General features: G+C 43.1%; 2 protein-coding genes across 2 annotated transcripts; both read right to left on the bottom strand.

The window, feature by feature from the left end:
- Positions 1 to 1,595: 1,595 nt before the first annotated feature.
- Positions 1,596 to 8,417, bottom strand: LOC135412027 (glutathione S-transferase-like). The gene is made up of 7 exons (XM_064650364.1): positions 8,289 to 8,417; positions 7,115 to 7,227; positions 6,539 to 6,590; positions 4,092 to 4,224; positions 3,074 to 3,215; positions 2,311 to 2,442; positions 1,596 to 1,986 (listed from the first exon to the last, which is right to left on the bottom strand). Exons 2-7 carry the CDS (start codon positions 7,199 to 7,201, stop codon positions 1,867 to 1,869), a joined length of 666 nt encoding a protein of 221 aa, XP_064506434.1. The 5' UTR covers positions 7,202 to 7,227; positions 8,289 to 8,417; the 3' UTR covers positions 1,596 to 1,866.
- Positions 8,418 to 12,480: 4,063 nt separating this feature from the next.
- Positions 12,481 to 18,518, bottom strand: LOC135412025 (glutathione S-transferase-like). Its single transcript, XM_064650361.1, has 7 exons — positions 18,373 to 18,518; positions 17,245 to 17,357; positions 16,670 to 16,721; positions 14,982 to 15,114; positions 13,958 to 14,099; positions 13,188 to 13,319; positions 12,481 to 12,866 (listed from the first exon to the last, which is right to left on the bottom strand). The coding sequence occupies exons 2-7, from the start codon at positions 17,329 to 17,331 to the stop codon at positions 12,747 to 12,749; spliced, it is 666 nt and encodes a 221-aa protein (XP_064506431.1). The 5' UTR covers positions 17,332 to 17,357; positions 18,373 to 18,518; the 3' UTR covers positions 12,481 to 12,746.
- Between the last annotated feature and the right edge of the window lie 109 nt (positions 18,519 to 18,627).

The raw sequence follows: 18,627 nt of genomic DNA, 5'->3' as shown, positions 1-18,627 counted from the left end.
GTGAAAGGAAAATTATTATCGGTAGAAATGCCTGGTTAAGGTTTAGGGCTCAACAGGTTTCAATGATCTCAGACCTGGGGGGGGGTGTTAACAAAGCTTGGAAAGAAGGATGTTCCACTGCTAGTGGACACAAAGAATGCAGAATTTCTGGGCCACAAGGACATTTGGCAAGAACTCTCAAGATAAAGAAGAAACTAATAAAGACAACTCGGCAACTGTGATGAATCAGCTCCAACTGGGTGAAAGGTAATTGTGGCAGGGGGAGATCGCGACCATCAACTTAGGGTCCGCTGAGCCAAGAAACCCACCGACCCAAAAGAAGAGAAAGACTGGACATGTGGACTAATTAGCAAGAGAAGTGAGGGAATCAGTAACCACTAGAAGATAAAATAATAAGAGAACTGTGTCACCTGTAGCCAAGGAACATTAATGCCTTTGTTTGCAAAAATATATAAAAATTTTTGATAGTGGGTGTACTTGCTTTGTGGAATACCAGCGAGCACCCAGGCTTGCAGAGCTCGGAAATAAATAATCCATGTCTCTCCCAAGTGTGTAATTATTGGCCAGTTGCATACCGGGTAACAAATCCAATTTTTCTGGCCAACATTTCCACTGGGCTGTCTCAGAGGTGGCTGAACCTCAGGGACATGGCTGGGGCAGGAGGAGGCAGGGGACAGGCTTGGAGGCCCCTGAGGCAGCAGTGGGGTCACAGGGATGTCATGACTGGAGAGAGGCCGGGGTTACAGCCCCATGAGTGGGTTGCCAGGTGGTTGGTGTGCTGGGGGCTCTGGCTCTGCGTGGCCCAAGGGGGTCTGTGCTCAGGATCCAGGAACTGCCCAGCTGTGCCTGTAGATTGCACGGCACAGAGTTGGCAACCACGACCCAAGTTTCTGGCTTGAGTGTCTGACAATGCTCAGCAGCTGCAAGTGCTGTGTGAAAGCCTCAGGGAGGAGGGAGGGAAATCGCTCATGCAACAACTCTGTTTCATACATGCTTTGCTGCAGAAAAACACTGGATTTTTTCCCTTTTTGATGATAAGGACTGGTTCCAGATGCATGACATCACTTGTAAAGAAACTGTTGGTGTTAGCAGGAGTTGTAGTGCCCTGAGTTTGCCCAGCTTAAAACTGCCAGCACTAGAGCATTACTTGTTCCTAGGGCACTTGCTCTTTCCTTTACATCCTGGGTTTATTTGGTGTTTAAACAACATCGTGGAATCAAAGTATGGTTTGGGTTGGAAGGCACTTTAAATAACATCTAGTTTTGACCCTCCTGCCATGGGCAGGGACAGCTTTCCTGAGACCAAGACGCATAGCTATGTCTTCTACTGTCTTGCTAACCCCTCAGTAGCAGAACTTGATTTATGTGATTATAGTGAACAACTTAAGTACAAGTTAAACTCAGAGGAAAGCTGAATTTTAAGCAGTAATCCCCATCTAACCGGAACCTGCATGCTTTTCCTGGCATTTCCCCGAACAGGTACATCACCTACTGTTTGGGCTAAATCTCATCATTTTCCAGCAATTCTTAGGAATGCCAGAACCAGAGAGCTCTTAGGTATATAAGTAGCATCAAGAAGTCAATTAACAACCTGGGTTTGAGTGTCAATAGTAAGACTTTATTTCAGGTATTCTCTTTAGTCATTTAAGATATCTTGTGTTGTCTAATACACTCCCTAATCAGTGCACTCTTCCATTTTCTGGTATGCTTGTATAGATTTCCCATGGAAGTGTTGACAGTAGGCTCAAACCAGTCCTGTAGCTAAGGAAAGAGAGATCAACAACCTTTTCACTGTTTTCATTCATTTCCCTTTGCCACTATCAGCAAACACAATGAAATGAGAGTTTCTGTGGCTTTAGGTTGCTGCTCAGAAGAAAATTTCCATCACTTTGGGTATATCTTCCTCTGGTGTTGGTGGTTTCCTCTGGCTGCCAGGCTGGAGGAATTTCTTTATTGTGGGGATATCGCATATTCTTGTTTTAAAACTCTACAAAACAAAACCAAAACCGCACTGTGCTTAAGAAGCATTGTAACTGTCAGACATTTTGATGTTATCCATGCTCTAAAAGTAACATTATGCATTGATGCTGCAGAAGAAACTCCATGGTTCCCTCTATTATGCTTTTGTGGCTGCAAAGACAGAAGCTGGCAATAACCATCAGTATTTGAGGCCAGCTAAAAGTACTTAGCATATTTGGTTATTTTGTATGTCACTTCTCTCCTCACCCTCCCACTCTCCCCTGTTTCTCAGCCAGTTTAAATCAGTGGTCCTTTCCAATGCATTGTCCATTAAAACTCTCCATTCATTTACCTGCAAGAGAGGAAATTTGGCAAGGATATCAGGTTTGAACTCTTCTGCCATTAAAATGATGTCAAGTAGCTGCACATCTGCCCTGCTTAACTGGTTGCCAACAAGAAAGTCTTGTCCATGGTCTTTCAAAACCTGAAAACAGAGAACCAGATGATTTTTTTCTCTCTGTTACTTAATATGATATCTTCAAAGCAAGATCATACATTGCACAGAGTTGTCCTTGAAAGAAGGAAATGCAGTACAAACACCTGTAGTACAAACAAATGCTCTGATCTTCCTAGGCATGATTAATCAGTCCCTTCTTTTCTGTGTTTCTTTCTGTCAGCTCAGCTGTACTCCTCTTGTCTTCCCTTCTGTAGATTAAGTAGTCGATGCTGCTGCATTGAATGCTAAGTTTCATGAGATACAGAAGGAGCTGTAATGCTTTTACATAGATTGTATGGTAGAGGGGCATCTCCAATTCATGAGGAAACTTTACGTAAAAGCCGATGCTATAGTTTTTTTTGTCTGAAACAACATACAGACTGAAACATGAACCTTTGTAAAGCTCAGCATGTCCTGGTTTTTTGCAGCTTTGCACATCTCCCAGATTCATAGTGCCTTCTGTCCCCTCTGTAGTGTCCTGTCTCCATCCTCATCCCAGCCCCATCAAAACCAGAGCAGTATCTCTAAGTGTTTTCCTCAATAAAAATTGTTGGTGCAGATTCAGGATGGAGTTTCAGGAGAACAGTATCGATTAAGCTACATCATCTTTGTCACATACCTTCTCAAAGGCTGGGAAGTATCTGTTTGTGGCCTTGTCCATCATATTAGCAAAATGTTGCTCCTTCTTATCTGCTGGTTGGATTTCATAGTTCATGAATAACTCATTCAGATCGAATATTCCTTCCACATACATGTCAATTCTGAAAGGAATAGATCCAGTTGGTCAAGTCAAACACAGTAGGTCTGAATGCCACAATAGCTACTGGCATAACCCCGCTGAGGTGCTGGGAAATCTCCACCTTTTCTATCCCACATCTATAGAGTAGTTCCCTCCAGAATGCAGTTGCATCAAGGGACGTGGGAGGCGCTTGGGTGAAAGACAAATGCAAAGTGCCTAACCCAAACCTAAACACTGTCCCCCTTCCACTTCTCACTAGGGGTGATACTTCTCTGTACTATGTTTTTTCTGAACCTGAGTACAAAACTGGCAGATGTGTCATCCAAACTTGTGTTAAAAATCCAATCAGACCTAGTAAGTTAAACAGTGGGTCTGTACAATTCCTAACAAATATCTTGACGTTTGTTTACCAGTACTTATTAATTTGAAGCATTTAAAAAGACCTCCGGTCAAACCATGTGCCCTAAGAGTCCTGTTGTTAAATAACCAGTTACTAATGCTAATTCTACTCTAATTCCTGGCTATTAGAAGGAGGAGGTTTTTTGTTCCCATCAAACACATGTCCCTGAGTCTGACGAGCTGAAAATGCCTGCTGTGACATTCTGCAGAAAAAACTGAAGAGGACCAAGAGTAAGACAGTCTGCACTCCTGACTGCTTTCTTCTGATAACTGTCTTGACCTTGGATTGATGATTCATGAGCAGCCTTGCACCATGCTGCCCATCTAATCGAGCTGGATATCACTGCCCTGGACATCACCTGCAGTCGCAGTCAACACGTGCTGCATGAAGCACTGCTCTATCACCCTGAATTTAGCTGTGAGCTGGGATATTCTTGTGTTACACAGAGATGTAGTGTGAACTGCAGTCTAACAAGAAAACGTGGTACTGTTACAGTACAGGGCTCTCTCCTTCAGGTCCTTCCCGTAGAGGTTGTACTTCGTTGCTATGTAATTGGCAATGGCTCTGGTCTGCACCATCTTCATGCCATCAATCTCCACCATTGGCACTTGCTGAAAGAGCAGGGATCCATCTAGGGAAAAGGAGATAAGACAAGGAGACACTCAGTCTCTGAATGAGAACCATTGGGAGGGGTCAGGCAAAGTAACCACACATATTATCGTTTATTTAGAATCATTGAATCATTTAGGCTGGAAAAGACCCTTAAGATCAAGTCCAACTGTAAACCTAACACTGCCAAACTCCACAACTAAACCATGTCCCCAGGTGCCACATTTACACACTCAACCACTTCCCTGGCAAGCCTGTTCCCATGCTTGACAACTCTTTTGGTGGCAATCTTCCTCATTCCTACAAGAAGGGAGGGAAAATGCTTACCATGAAACAACCATTTCTTAGTGACATGTGACTAACTTAATATTACAGCAATAAACTTCTTGAAGATTCTTCAGATTTGAGCTAGCACCCAAATGCTGAACTTTTAGTTTTCATGCCCTGAAAAAGACATGTGCGGCATGGCCCTAACTCAAATGATTTTCGTGGAGATTAATACGGATGAGAAGGACTGAAGGATGCGATCCAGCAGTTTCTGTCATGCGCTGGTAAGTATTATGAAAATCTGGACAATTTAAGGACTTTTCAGCATATAATGCAAATATAAAAGCACACAGTATCTTTGTGACTTCTATGCTGACTTTGCACAATGGCATCTCATCTGTACAGGCATGAGGTGGGGAATCACAAGGGAGTTCCATTAGATTCCTGCAAGACCCAAGTATCACTTGATGTGAGTCTGCAGAAGCCTTGACCTAGCAAGGAAGAAGTAAAAAAATACCTCCAGAAAGAGATCACCAGATCAGAGGAGCGAGGGAGAATTTTTGCTTTGTGGAATACTATTTCAGATCAGATAACTGATCAGCTCTGTCTGTCTTTGCATCCACTGTAAGGCGATCATGCTTTCCATCAATGCTGTCTCTGTACAATCCTAAACATCCACTGGTCAGATTATGTGACCAATACATCTGTTTTAGAACAAGCAGCAGTCACTAGCATTGAGACCATGTTGCTGAGAATTCAGCTGCGCTGGGCAGGGCACGTCTCAAGGATGAAGGACCACCGCCTGCCTAAGATCTTGCTTTACGGTGAAATTGCCTCTGGCTGCCACAAGAGAGGAGCCCCGAAGAAAAGATACAAGGACTCCCTGAAACAACATCTCAACCTCAGCCACATTGATCGTCATAACTGGTCTACTCTGGCCTCAAACCGGGAGGCCTGGAGACACACCATCTTCAACGTTGCCGCTTCCTTTGAGAACGGACGCAGGATCACTCTTGAGGAGAAAAGACAACGCAGAAAGAATCGTATCCTGCTGAATGCACCACCTAAGGAGTCTTTCTGCTGTGCCTTTTGCAATCGGATATGTCTATCTCGTATTGGCCTCATAAGTCACCAGCGTGCCTGTAACAAACAGGATAGAGCCTTCCTAAATCTTCGTTCGCGAAGCACAGCCATGATGATGAAGGCGATCATGCAGAGAAACTCTCTGCTTTCCAGGGCGTATTTACATTTATGCTTGTGTCTCAAAATACTTTTTGAAAGGCAGCAGGTGGCAGGGGGGTCAAGTCATTATTCCTAAAGGAGAGCAGGACTGCACATGCCAACCCTAGCTCAGCTGTTTTTCAAAAGCCAAGGGAAGAGCCCAGACATGTAATATGATTTGGAGGAAATGTGAATATCATGTTCACAGAGATGAGAGCTGAAGCTAGAAGATGAGTAGTTGCCTTGGGAAGCAGGAATGCATCAGAGCTACAGGTTAAACTCAGAGATCTGGAACTCTGTTTTCATATAGATTATAAAACAACGTCATAGGCAACCTAAAATGCTAATGAATTTGAAGATGATGTGATGACAAAAACCTGTATTGTGATAGGACAGGAGGCAATGGACACAAAGTGAATCAGAGGAGAGTCAGTCATCTGAACTTAAAGAAAGGCTTTTTCACAGTGGGAAGTTACTGTGCATTGGCACAGGTTGCCAGAGAGCCTCCATCCTTGGAGATACTTAGAACTCAGCTGGACATGGACCTGAGCAAATGGCGTGTAGGTGGTGTTGCTTGAAAAGGGGAGGTGGCATAGATGATCTCAAGAGGTGCCTTCTGACCTCAGCCCTTCTGTGATTCAGTGAAGATTGAAGCAACTGGGTGGATGAGGCCACCTAACACACTGCAGTGCGTGTCTGTGATACCTCAAGCACAATCAAGTCTAGATTTTCTTTTTAAGAGACTAAGACTTCTTAGGTGTTCTCAGACAAATTATTTTTATTATTGCTATTATTGTTGTTATCATTATCATTGTTGGTGTTATTATTAAATAGTGAAGGTATCTTACCCTTCTGTAGCTTTGTCAGATCATCCTTTTTTTCCACAAAAGATTCTTCAAACTGAAAGAAATAGAGAAGAAAAGGTCAGTTGTTGTTCCATGGTTTAGCTTCTTCTTCATTTAGACAATGAAGGCACAACGAGCTGTGTTTGGGACATTTTATTTTTTAAAAAATAAATAATACTTGAAAGCTTTCTGGCACATTGGCCATCACCATGACAAAACCTCACAGCTCACAAAAACTGACAGATCCCCACACTCTGAAGGTCTTCAGAACTGGAAGTGCTCAACCCCTGGGATCAGAAGGTAAGAAGCCAGGTTCTGCTGCTGTGGTTTTAGTTTTTTCTTTCACTAGCTACAGGGGATAGGCATTTGTGGAGCTACCAGTAGGCCTGGCACGAGATGCGTGGAAGTGAGACTGGAACCTGCCCCTGCTTAGGGTAAGCGCATGGTCGTTGTTGGCTTGGTCAGCAATGCACTAAATGCAGACCTTGAAGCTGCAGGTCAGTCAGTCACAATTTTCATAGGGAACGTTAAAAGTACATATTTGTCACATGCTCTTGATATAAGAAAACAAAGACAAACCTCAACCCCAGCTGCTGCCAGCAGCCACCGTATTTGTTCCATTCGGCCTCGTCCATTGAAGTAGTGCAGCTTGGGTTTCCCAGACATGTTTCCACGTGCCTGATAGTTTCTTCCTATTTGGAATAAAAAAATAAGTTTTGCAAAATAAAGATTCAGAATACTGGGTTTGAGTCTCTCATTGGCTCTCAAAGTTGTCCTGTTTGAAACCAATGATTTATGGTTCAAGACTTTGGACTTACTAAAGGAGGTAGAGGTTAGAGTACTTTGAGAGACTGCATTGTATCACCTTGCCTTAAAAATGTCTTCTATCCAGGCAGGTTAGTTAAGCAGAACACATGTACCAAGAGCCATTGTCCCACTTCAGAGAACAAGCAAACCAAAACCATTTGCATCCAAAGTGTTCTGCTCTGAGCAAAAAGCAGACTGTGCTTTCTGTTTATTTTGGCATTATCTCAGCATACAGTTTACTGTTCATCAGATACACAATATTAACTCAGCAATTGCTGTGCTTTCACCAGCAGCCATTATGCTCCATTGTAAAGAGGCAGGAAGGAATATTTATTCCTCTTGTAAGCATTCAATCTCTTTTACAACACTCCCTGTTCCGGTAATTTCTTTAGACAAGCCTCCAAAGACATAGAAATTAATTTTGTCTCTGGTAACACCAGATCTGCCTTTACCACAAACAGAGCCAAAGGGCAATGCCTGTTTGGTGCAATTCCAACTGTGCTGGAATGTAAAGCAGTAACAGTTTCTAGGCAGATCACCATCCACCCCATTCAGAACCACGTGAGCACAGCAGCAGCAAACATGCAGACAGCCCCTGGTTTACACCACTCTCACAGTTATTAACACCGTCTCAACAATAAAGCTAAAGCATTAGCAGCAGCAAAGGGGAAATGGCTAAAACCCCACCATGTTCCCCTTTTAAATAACATATCAGCTTCTCTACAATAGCAAGAAGGACATATAAGGAAATACTCCATACTTCTCAGATCTACATTTCTTTTTCTTCATTCTGTACACCTAGGAAGCAGCTGACTAATATTTTAACATTTCATGCATATAATCTTCACGTTAGTAAAGAAAGTACAAACAATCTGTAAAACCCATTCACTGACTTCATTTCAAATTCAATAATTCCCTATGCTTGCCCAAAATCCAAAAAACTTACCTTGTGCACACTATAACTCACTCTAAGCTCTCAGTAGCGCTGCCTGGAGATTATATAAGTCTGTAGTCCCTCCCACAAAGAGAATTGCAAATGGTTCTCTGGGAATGGGAAACTCCTCTCTCTTAAGGAAGTAAAATCAATTAGGTCTGTTTAGTTACTTCTCATCGACAAAAAATAAATTCCTGACTAATGCTGACTATGTACAAATGTAAGATAGATGGGAGATCATGATGAATGGGAACACCTGTTCCAGCACACAGTGGTATGCTTCCTCTTTTCACTGCTTGGCAACCTGTTAGTTAAAAATAATTGGGATGGCCAAAAAGCTCACAAAGTTTAAAAGAATACTCTTGTCCCAGTCAGACTTTCATCTTAATACTTTATGATTTGCCGCTTTACATAAGTCACATCAACTAATTCTGCTTGAATCCTTCAGAAGCTTCTACCCCGTGCTTAGTGATGGGGATATTCCTTCAGGACATTTCCACTGAATTTCATTCCTGCACATAGGAGGGTTTTTTATTCTTTTCCTGTCCAAAATGTTTCCCAGAATTTGACTTGCTGAAAGTGCTCACCAAAGACAACTGTAGAGGCAGTGAACGAAGTACAGCACGAGAAGGCAAACTGCCCTCTGCACTCCTGATGCTTTTTGGTGACAACTGTATTGATTTCAAAAAGTCAACGCAGCATAAACTCCCGTGAACCATCCTGCCTATCTAGCTGGTTAATGCTGTTACAGCCATTACCTGCAGTCAAGGTCAACATCTCTATAAAATTCTGCTGAATTGCCCTGAGTGTAATTGCAAGCTGGGATATTTTTCCCGTGTTACACATGCAGGTTGTATGAATTATAGTGTATCAAAAAAAAAACTCCAAGTTTTTTACAGTATGGGGGGCTCTGTCCTTCAGATCCTTCCTGTTCATGTACTTGGCTGCTTTGTAGCTGAAAATGAGCCTCACCCCATCAGTCTCCACCACTGGTACCTGAGAGACCAATGAAGTCCATGGCTTGATGTAAAAATAAGCTTAACACTTTATTTAGAGCTAGAACCACAGGAGGATAAGGCATCAAAACAGTCACCACTGCAATGGACTGTCTTTCAGGAGATGCCTGGTCCCTGAATGGAACCCTCTGTACCCCATATGGCACAGAAGGAGAGCCAGGCTTCCCAGAAGGGCACTCCTCACTGACAGCATATCCTGTAGCCTCTGCCTTCTTGTTTGGGCTCCTTTCTTTCTTATGGTCCTCTGTCCCCTTCTTACATTTGGGGACATTCTTCTCTCCAGCCTCCAAAAGCCTGCAGTGTGGCTGAGTCACCTATGCAGAGGTGTCCATGCCACTGTGCATGTTCCATGGCACCTGCTGGCTTCCAGCTGCTGCTCCACAGAGCCCGGCTCTGCAGCCTGTGCTCTGGCTCCATGGCCAGCCCTACAGGGCAGCCAGAGAGAGCCCCAGGCCTCTCTGCTCTGTGCAGCAGAACCCCATTCCTGGTATTGCTATGGAAGCACAACCTGCACACATTTGGTTTTCTGTTAACATCCAACTCAGAATAATTTGTTCATATTTTATAACGAAACAGAACTCTGCATAGGAAGGTTTTATTTGCTTGCTTGAGAAATAACTGCTTTCCTCTCTAGCCTTCTTGGAGCGCTGAATTTTGCTGTTAGCAAAGTTTTTTTGAAGAGGAGCAGATCAAACTCCACTGCTGGAAACAGTGTTTCCTGCAATTTTGGACTGAAATGACTTATGATGCAGAATCTCAGATAATGTGGAAGAAGGAAGCTTTTCCTGCATAGACGTGTGCACCAAGGTGCATCTGGTAGCATTCCACAAACTCAAACTCACACTTAGGTAGCTTGGCTGGATTAATAATTTGTAGGCCTGGCCATAATGAACTCTAGAAGATAACCCAGGTGTAATGACTACTCCTACAAGGACCTGACATCCACTGTGTCAGAGGACTGCAAGGTAAGAAGACTTGAGTTTAAGCATGAAAGTTAAGGACAGTGTAGACATCTTGGGAAAACTCATCTCACCTAACTAGGTAGACACCTACATTAAGCAGTCCAAAGGCATCCCTAAGCCCTACAACCAGGGCTGACAGAAAAGCCATCTCAGCCTTGTCCCTGGAGTCTGGTGGAGCGGCTGTTTCTGTTGCAAAATGTGGAATATGTAAAAATTTTCCTAAGAAAGGATGTTCTCTGATGTTTGATCTTTGTCCACTTTCAAGCCTAACCAAGAGGAAAGGAGATTTAATGCGTGAAACAGATGGCAGCTAAGAAGCCAGCTCTAAGTGACAGAAAAATTATTATCAGTAGAATTGCCTTCTTAAGGTTTAGGGCTCAACAGGTTTCAATGATCTCAGACCTGGGAGGGGGGGGGTGTTAACAAAAGCTTGGAAAGAAGGATGTTCCGCTGCTAGTGGATACGAAGAATGCAGAATTTCTGGGCCACAAGGACATTTGGCAAGAACTCTCAAGATAAGGAAGAAACTAATAAAGACAACTCAGCAACTGTGATGAATCAGCTCCAACTGGGTGAAAGGTAATTGTGGCAGGGGGAGATCACGACCATCAACTCAGGGTCCGCTGAGCCAAGAAACCCACCGACCCAAAAGAAGAGAAAGACTGGACATGTGGACTAATTAGCAAGAGAAGTGAGGGAATCAGTAACCCGTAGAAGATAGAATAATAAGAGAACTGTGTCACCTGTAGCCAAGGAACATTAATGCCTTTGTTTGCAAAAATGTATGAAGAGTAAAAAGTTTTGATAGTGGGTGTACTTGCTTTGTGGAATACCAGCGAGCACCCAGGCTTGCAGAGCTCTGAAATAAATAATCCATGTCTCTCTCAAGTGCATATTATTGGCCAGTTGCATACCGAGTAACAAATCCAGTTTTTCTGGCCAACATTTCCACTGGGCTGTCTCCGAGGTGGCTGCACCTCAGGGACATGGCTGGGGCAGGAGGAGGCAGGGGACAGGTTTGGAGGCTCCCAAGGAGGCAGTGGGGTCACAGGAATGTCGTGACTGGAGAGAGGCCTGGGCTGCAGCCCCATGAGTGGGTTGCCAGGTGGTTGGTGTGCTGGGGGCTCTGGCTCTGCGTGACCCAAGGGGGTCTGTGCTCAGGATCCTGGAACTGCCCAGCCGTGCCTGTAGATTGCACGGCCCAGAGTCGGCAACCATGACCCAAGTTTCTGGCTTGAGTGTCTGACAATGCTCAGCAGCTACAAGTGCTGTCTGAAAGCCTCAGGGAGGAGGGAGGGAAAGTGCTCGTACTACAACTCTGTTTGGTACATACTTTGCTGTAGAAAAGCACTGGGTTTTTTCCCTTTTTGATGATAAGGACTGGTTCCAGATGCATGACATCACTTGTAAAGAAACTGTTGGTGTTAGCTGGAGTTGTAGTGCCCTGAGTTTGCCCAGCCTAAAACTGCCAGCACTAGAGCACTACTTGTTCCTAGGGCACTTGCTCTTTCCTTTACATCGTGGGTTGATTTGGTGTTTAAACAATATTGTGGAATCATAGCATGGTTTGGGTTGGAAGGCACTTTAAAGATCATCTAGTTTTGACCCTCCTGCCATGGGCAGGGACAGCTTTCCTGAGACCAAGACGCATAGTTATGTGTTCAACTGTCTTGCTAACCTCTCAGTAGCAGAACTTGATTTATGTGATTATAGTGAACAACTTAAGTACAACTTATACTAAACTTCATTGAATATAAAGTGATGTAAGTCCACATGAAATGCTACATTCCAAGGTCTCTCTAACACGTGACACCAATCTGACTCCTTCTCCCTCAAACAACAAGTTTTAAACTTCACAGTTAGTGACAAGCACTTGTTTCTCCATCGAGTCTGCAAAGTGCTTTTAGCTGCTACAGTGGACCTTTAGTTAAAGGAAATATTGGTGAAGCTGCAGTAGAAGAGTTTAACTGTCCAGTCACAAAAGAGAGGTGCAGCAGGACCTCTGGTCCCAGCATCCTCCAAGTTAAGCTCAGAGGAAATCCAAATCCTAATCTAGCATCCCCATCTAACCGGAACCTGCATGCTTTTCCTGGCATTTCCCAGAACAGGTACATCACCTACTGTTTGGGCTAAACTCTCATCATTTTCCAGCAATTCTTAGGAATGCCAGAAGCAGAGAGCTCTTAGGTATATAAGTAGCATCAAGAAGTCAATTAACAACCTGGGTTTGAGTGTCAATAGTAAGACTTTATTTCAGGTATTCTCTTTAGTCAGTTAAGATATCTTGTGTTGTCCAATATACTCCGTAATAAGTGAACTATTCCATTTTCTGGTATGCTTGTTTAGATTCCCATGGAAGTGTTGACAGTAGGTTCACATCAGTGCTATAGCTAAGGAAAGAGAGATCAAAAACCTTTTCACTGTTTTCATTCATTTCCCTTTGCCACTATCAGCAAACACAATGAAATGAGAGTTTCTGTGGCTTTAGGTTGCTACTCGAAAATTGCCAGCACTTTGGGTACATTTTCTGGTGGTTCTCGTGCTTTCCTCTGGCTGCCAGGCTGCAGGAATTTCTTTATTGCAGGGACATTGCTTATTCTTGCTTTAAAACTCTACAAAACAAAACCAAAACAGCACTGTGCTTAAGAAGCATTGTAACTGTCAGACATTTTGATGTTATCCATGCTCTAAAAGTAACATTATGCATTGATGCTGCAGAAGAAACTACATGGTTCCCTCTATTATGCTTTTGTGGCTGCAAAGACAGAAGCCGGCAATAACCATCAGTATTTGAGGCCAGCTATAAAAGTACTTAGCATATTTGGTTATTTTGTATGTCACTTCTCACCCTCCCACTCTCCCCTGTTTCTCAGCCAGTTTAAATCAGTGGTCCTTTCCAATGCATTGTCCATTAAAACTCTCCATTCATTTACCTGCAAGAGAGGAAATTTGGCAAGGATATCAGGTTTGAACTCTTCTGCCATTAAAATGATTTCAAGTAGCTGCACATCTGCCCTGCTTAACTGGTTGCCAACAAGAAAGTCTTGTCCATGATCTTTCAAAACCTGAAAACAGAGAACGAGATGATTTTTTTTCTCTCTGTTACTTAATATGATATCGTCAAAGCAAGATCATACATTGCACAGAGTTGTCCTTGAAAGAAGGAAATGCAGTACAAACACCTGTAGTACAAACAAATGGTCTGATCTTCCTAGGCATGATTAATCAGTCCCTTCTTTTCTGTGTTTCTTTCTGTCAGCTCAGCTGTACTCCTCTTGTCTTCCCTTCTGTAGATTAAGTAGTCGATGCTGCTGCATTGAATGCTAAGCTTCATGAGATGCAGAAGGAGCTGTAATGCTTTTACATAGATTGTATGGTAGAGGGGCATCTGCACCTCAGGAAGAATGCCAGCTTTGCATAAAAGCTGATGCTATAGTTTCTTTCATCTGAAACAACATACAGACTGAAACATGGACCTTTGCAGAGCTCAGCGTGTCCTGGGTTTTTGCAGCTTTGCACATCTCCCAGATTCATAGTGCCTTCTGTCCCCTCTGTAGTGTCCTGTCTCCATCCTCATCCCAGCCCCATCAAAACCAGAGCAGTATCTCTGAAGTGTTTTCCTCAATAAAAATTGTTGGTGTAGATTCAGGATGGAGTTTCAGGGGAACAGTATCGATTAAGCTACAACATCTTTGTCACATACCTTCTCAAAAGCTGGGAAGTATCTGTTTGTGGCCCTGTCCATCATATTAGCAAAATGTTGCTCCTTCTTATCTGCTGGTAGGTAATCATAGTCCATGAGTTGATCATTCAGATCAAACATTCCTTCCACATACATGTCAATTCTGAAAGGAATAGATCCAGTTGGTCAAGTCAAACACAGTAGGTCTGAATGCCACAATAGCTACTGGCATTAACCCAGCTGAGGGTGCTGGGAAATCTCCACCTTTTCTGTCCCACATCTATAGCTTGGAGTAGTTCCCTCCAGAATGCAGTTGCATCAAGGGACGTGGGAGGCGCTTGGGTGAAAGACAAATGCAAAGTGCCTAACCCAAAGCTAAACACTGTCCCCCTTCCACTTCTCACTAGGGGTGATACTTCTCTGTACTATGTTTTTTCTGAACCTGAGTACAAAACTGGCAGGTGTGTCATCCAAACTTGTGTTAAAAACCCAATCAGACCTAGTAAGTTAAACAGTGGGTCTATACAATTCCTAACAAATATCTTGACATTTGTTTACCAGTACTTATTAATTTGAAGCATTTAAAAAGACCTCCGGTCAAACCATGTGCCCTAAGAGTCCTGTTGTTAAATAACCAGTTACTAATGCTAATTCTACTCTAATTCCTGGCTATTAGAAGGAGGAGGTTTTTTGTTCCCATCAAACACATGTCCCTGACACTGATGTGGTGAAAATGCCTGCTTGACATTCTGCAGAAAAAATTGAAGAGGAGCAAGAGTAAGACAGTCTGCACTCCTGACTGCTTTCTTCTGATAACTGTCTTGACCTTGGATTGATGATTCATGAGCAGCCTTGCACCATGCTGCCCATCTAATCGAGCTGGATATCACTGCCCTAGACATCACCTGCAGTCGCAGTCAACACGTGCTGCATGAAGCACTGCTCTATCACCCTGAATTTAGCTGTGAGCTGGGATATTCTTGTGTTACACAGAGATGTAGCGTGAACTGTGGTCTAACAAGAAAACGTGGTACTGTTACAGTACAGGGCTCTCTCCTTCAGGTCCTTCCCGTAGAGGTTGTACTTCGTTGCTATGTAATTGAGAATGGCTCTGGTCTGCACCATCTTCATGCCATCAATCTCCACCATTGGCACTTGCTGAAAGAGCAGGGATCCATCTAGGGAAAAGGAGATAAGACAAGGACACAGTCTCTGAATGAGAACCATTGGGAGGGGTCAGGCAAAGTAACCACACATATTATCTTTTATTTAGAATCATTGAATCATTTAGGCTGGAAAAGACCCTTAAGATCGAGTCCAACTGTAAACCTAACACTGCCAAACTCCACAACTAAACCATGTCCCCAGGTGCCACATTTACACACGGTGACTCAACCACTTCCCTGGCAAGCCTGTTCCCATGATTGACAACTCTTTTGCTGGCAATCTTCCTCATTCCTACAAGAAGGGAGGGAAAATGCTTACCATGGAACAACCATTTCTTAGCCACATGTGACTAACTTAATATTACAGCAATCAACTTCTTGAAGATTCTTCAGATTTGAGCAAATATAAAAGCACACAATATCCTTGGTGACTTCTGTGCTGACTTTGCACAATGGCATCTCATCTGTACAGGCATGAGGTGGGGAATCACAAGGGAGTTCCATGAGTTTCCTGCAAGACCCAAGTATCACTTGATGCGAGTCTGCAGAAGCCTTGACCTAGCAAGGAAGAAGTAAAAATACCTCCAGAAAGAGATCAACAGATCACAGGAGCAAGGGAGAATTTTTGCTTTGTGGAATACTATTTCAGATCAGATAACTGATCAGCTATGTCTGTCTTTGCATCCACTATAAGGCGATCATGCAGAGAAACTCTCTGCTTTCCAGAGCGTATTTACATTTATGCTTGTCTCTCAAAATTCTTTTTGAAAGGCAGCAGGTGGCAGGGGGGTCAAGTCATTATTCCTAAAGGAGAGCAGGACTACACATGCCAACCCTAGCTCAGCTGTTTTTCAAAAGCCAAGGGAAGAGCCCAGACATGTAATATGATTTGGAGGAAATGTGAATATCATGTTCACAGAGATGAAAGCTGAATCTAGAAGATGAGTAGTTGCCTTGGGAAGCAGGAATGCATCAGAGCTACAGGTTAAACTCATAGATCTGGAACTCTGTTTTCATATGGATTATAATACAACAACATCGTAGGCAACCTAAAATGCTAATGAATTTGAAGATGATGTGATGACAAAAACCTGTATTGTGATAGGACAGGAGGCAATGGATACAAACTGAATCAGAGGAGAGTCAGTCATCTGAACTTAAAGAAAGGCTCTTTCACTGTGGGAAGTTACTGTGCATTGGCACAGGTTGCCAGAGAGCCTCCATCCTTGGAGATATTTAGAACTCAGCTGGACATGGACTGGGCAAAAGGCTTGTAGGTGGTGTTGCTTGAAAAGAGAAGGTGGCATAGATGATCTCAAGAGGTGCCTTCTGACCTCAGCCCTTCTGTGATTCAGTGAAGACTGAAGCAACTGGGTGGATGAGGCCACCTAACACACTGCAGTGCATGTCTGTGATACCTCAAGCACAATCAAGTCTAGATTTTCTTTTTAAGAGACTAAGACTTCTTAGGGGTTCTCAGACAAATTATTTTTATTATTATTATTGCTATTATTGTTGTTATCATTATCACTGTTAGTGTTATTATTAAATAGTGAAGGTATCTTACCCTTTCGTAATTTTGTCAGATCATCCTTTTTTTCCAGATAAGATTCTTCAAACTGAAAGAAATAGAGAAGAAAAGGTCAGTTGTTGTTCCATGGTTTAGCTTCTTCTTCATTAGACAATGAAGGCACAACGAGCTGTGTTTGGGACATTTTATTTTTTAAAAAATAAATAATACTTGAAAGCTTTTTGGCACATTGGCCATCACCATGACAAAACCTCACAGCTCACAAAAACTGACAGATCCCCACACTCTGAAGGTCTTCAGAACTGGAAGTGCTCGACCCCTGGGATCAGAAGGTAAGAAGCCAGGTTCTGCTGCTGTCATTTTAGTTTTTTCTTTCACTAGCTACAGGGGATAGGCATTTGTGGAGCTACCAGTAGGCCTGGCACGAGATGCGTGGAAGTGAGACTGGAACTTGCCCCTGCTTAGGGTAAGCGCATGGTCATTGTTGGCTTGGTCAGCAATGCTCTAAATGCAGACCTTGAAGCTGCAGGTCAGTCAGTCACATTTTTCATAGGGAACGTTAAAAGTACATATTTGTCACATGCTCTTGATATAAGAAAACAGAGACAAACCTCAACCCCGGCTGCTGCCAGCAGCCACCGTATTGGTTCCATTCGGCCTCGTCCATTGAAGTAGTGCAGCTTGGGTTTCCCAGACATGTTTCCACGTGCCTGATAGTTTCTTCCTATTTGGAATAAAAAAATAAGTTTAGCAAAATAGAGATTCAGAATGCTGGTTTTGAGTCTCTCATTGGCTCTCAAAGTTGTCCTGTTTGAAACCAATGATTTATGGTTCAAGACTTTGGACTTACTAAAGGAGGTAGAGGTTAGAGTACATTGAGAGACTGCATTGTATCATCTTGCCTTAAAAATGTCTTTTATCCATGCAGGTTAGTTAAGCAGAACTCTGTACTAAGAGCCACTGGCCCACTTCAGAGAACAAGCAAACCAAATCCATTTGCATCCGAAGTGTTCTGCTCTGAGCAAAAAGCAGACTGTGCTTTCTGTTTATTTTGGCATTATCTCAGCATACAGTTTACTGTTCATCAGATACACAATATTAACTCAGCAATTGTTGTGCTTTCACCAGCAGCCGTTATGCTCCATTATAAAGAGGAAGGAATATTTTTCCCTCTTACAAGCATTCAATCTCTTTTACAACACTCCCTGTTCCGGTAATTCCTTTAGACAAGCCTCCAAAGACACAGAAATTACAGATCTGCCTTTACCACAGACAGAGCCAAAGGGCAATGCCTGTTTGGTACAACTCCAACTGTGCTGGAATGTAAAGCAGTAACAGTTTCTAGGCAGATCACGTGAGCACAGCAGCGGCAAACATGCAGACAGCCCCTGGTTTACACCACTCTCACAGTTATTAACACCGTCTCAACAATAAAGCTAAAGCATTAGCAGCAGCAAAGGGGAAATGGCTAAAACCCCACCATGTTCCCCTTTTAAATAACATATCAGCTTCTCTACAATAGGAAAAAGGAGATAAGAGGAAATACTCCATACTTCTGAGATCTACATTTCTTTTTCTTCATTCTCTACACCTAGGAAGCAGCTGACTAATATTTTAACGTTTCATGCATATAACCTTCATGTTAGTAAAAAAAGTACAAACAATCTGTAAAACCCATTCACTGACTTCATTCCAAATTCAATAATTCCCTATGCTTGCCCAAAATCCAAAACACTTACCTTGTGCGCACTATAACTCACTCTAAGCTCTCAGCTGACGGGGGGAGAGCTGTAACCCCTTATGCAAGACGCAGGAAGGTTCACTCTGCACACAAACACGGCGTGACGCAGAATAAACATTTATTTAACGTGGACGCCAGCTTTTATAGGGAGAGCAGAGACTTTTAAGGAACAAAGGGAGGAGATTGGGAGGAGTATTCCAGAAGTGGCAAATCACAGCAACAAGGGGCGGAACTGTCTGAACATGGACAAATG

The sequence above is a fragment of the Pseudopipra pipra genome, chromosome 3 (genome assembly GCF_036250125.1).
Source record: "Pseudopipra pipra isolate bDixPip1 chromosome 3, bDixPip1.hap1, whole genome shotgun sequence".
NCBI classification, from domain to species: Eukaryota; Metazoa; Chordata; class Aves; order Passeriformes; family Pipridae; genus Pseudopipra; species Pseudopipra pipra.
The sequence above is the reverse complement of the archived record's forward strand: the minus strand, read 5'-3'. Positions and strand labels throughout refer to the sequence as shown.

Excerpts from the sequence above, each read along its gene's own strand:
- LOC135412025 (XM_064650361.1), bottom strand. The coding sequence starts at position 17,331 with ATGTCTGGGAAACCCAAGCTGCACTACTTCAATGGACGAGGCCGAATG. Across the intron at positions 15,115-16,669 it reads TCTGACAAAATTACGAAAGG|ATGGATCCCTGCTCTTTCAG; the intron begins GTAAGATACCTT and ends CCTTTTCCCTAG. Across the intron at positions 13,320-13,957 it reads ACTTCCCAGCTTTTGAGAAG|GTTTTGAAAGATCATGGACA; the intron begins GTATGTGACAAA and ends CTCTGTTTTCAG.
- LOC135412027 (XM_064650364.1), bottom strand. The coding sequence starts at position 7,201 with ATGTCTGGGAAACCCAAGCTGCACTACTTCAATGGACGAGGCCGAATG. Across the intron at positions 6,591-7,114 it reads TGGCAGCAGCTGGGGTTGAG|TTTGAAGAATCTTTTGTGGA; the intron begins GTTTGTCTTTGT and ends TATTTCTTTCAG. Across the intron at positions 2,443-3,073 it reads ACTTCCCAGCCTTTGAGAAG|GTTTTGAAAGACCATGGACA; the intron begins GTATGTGACAAA and ends CTCTGTTTTCAG.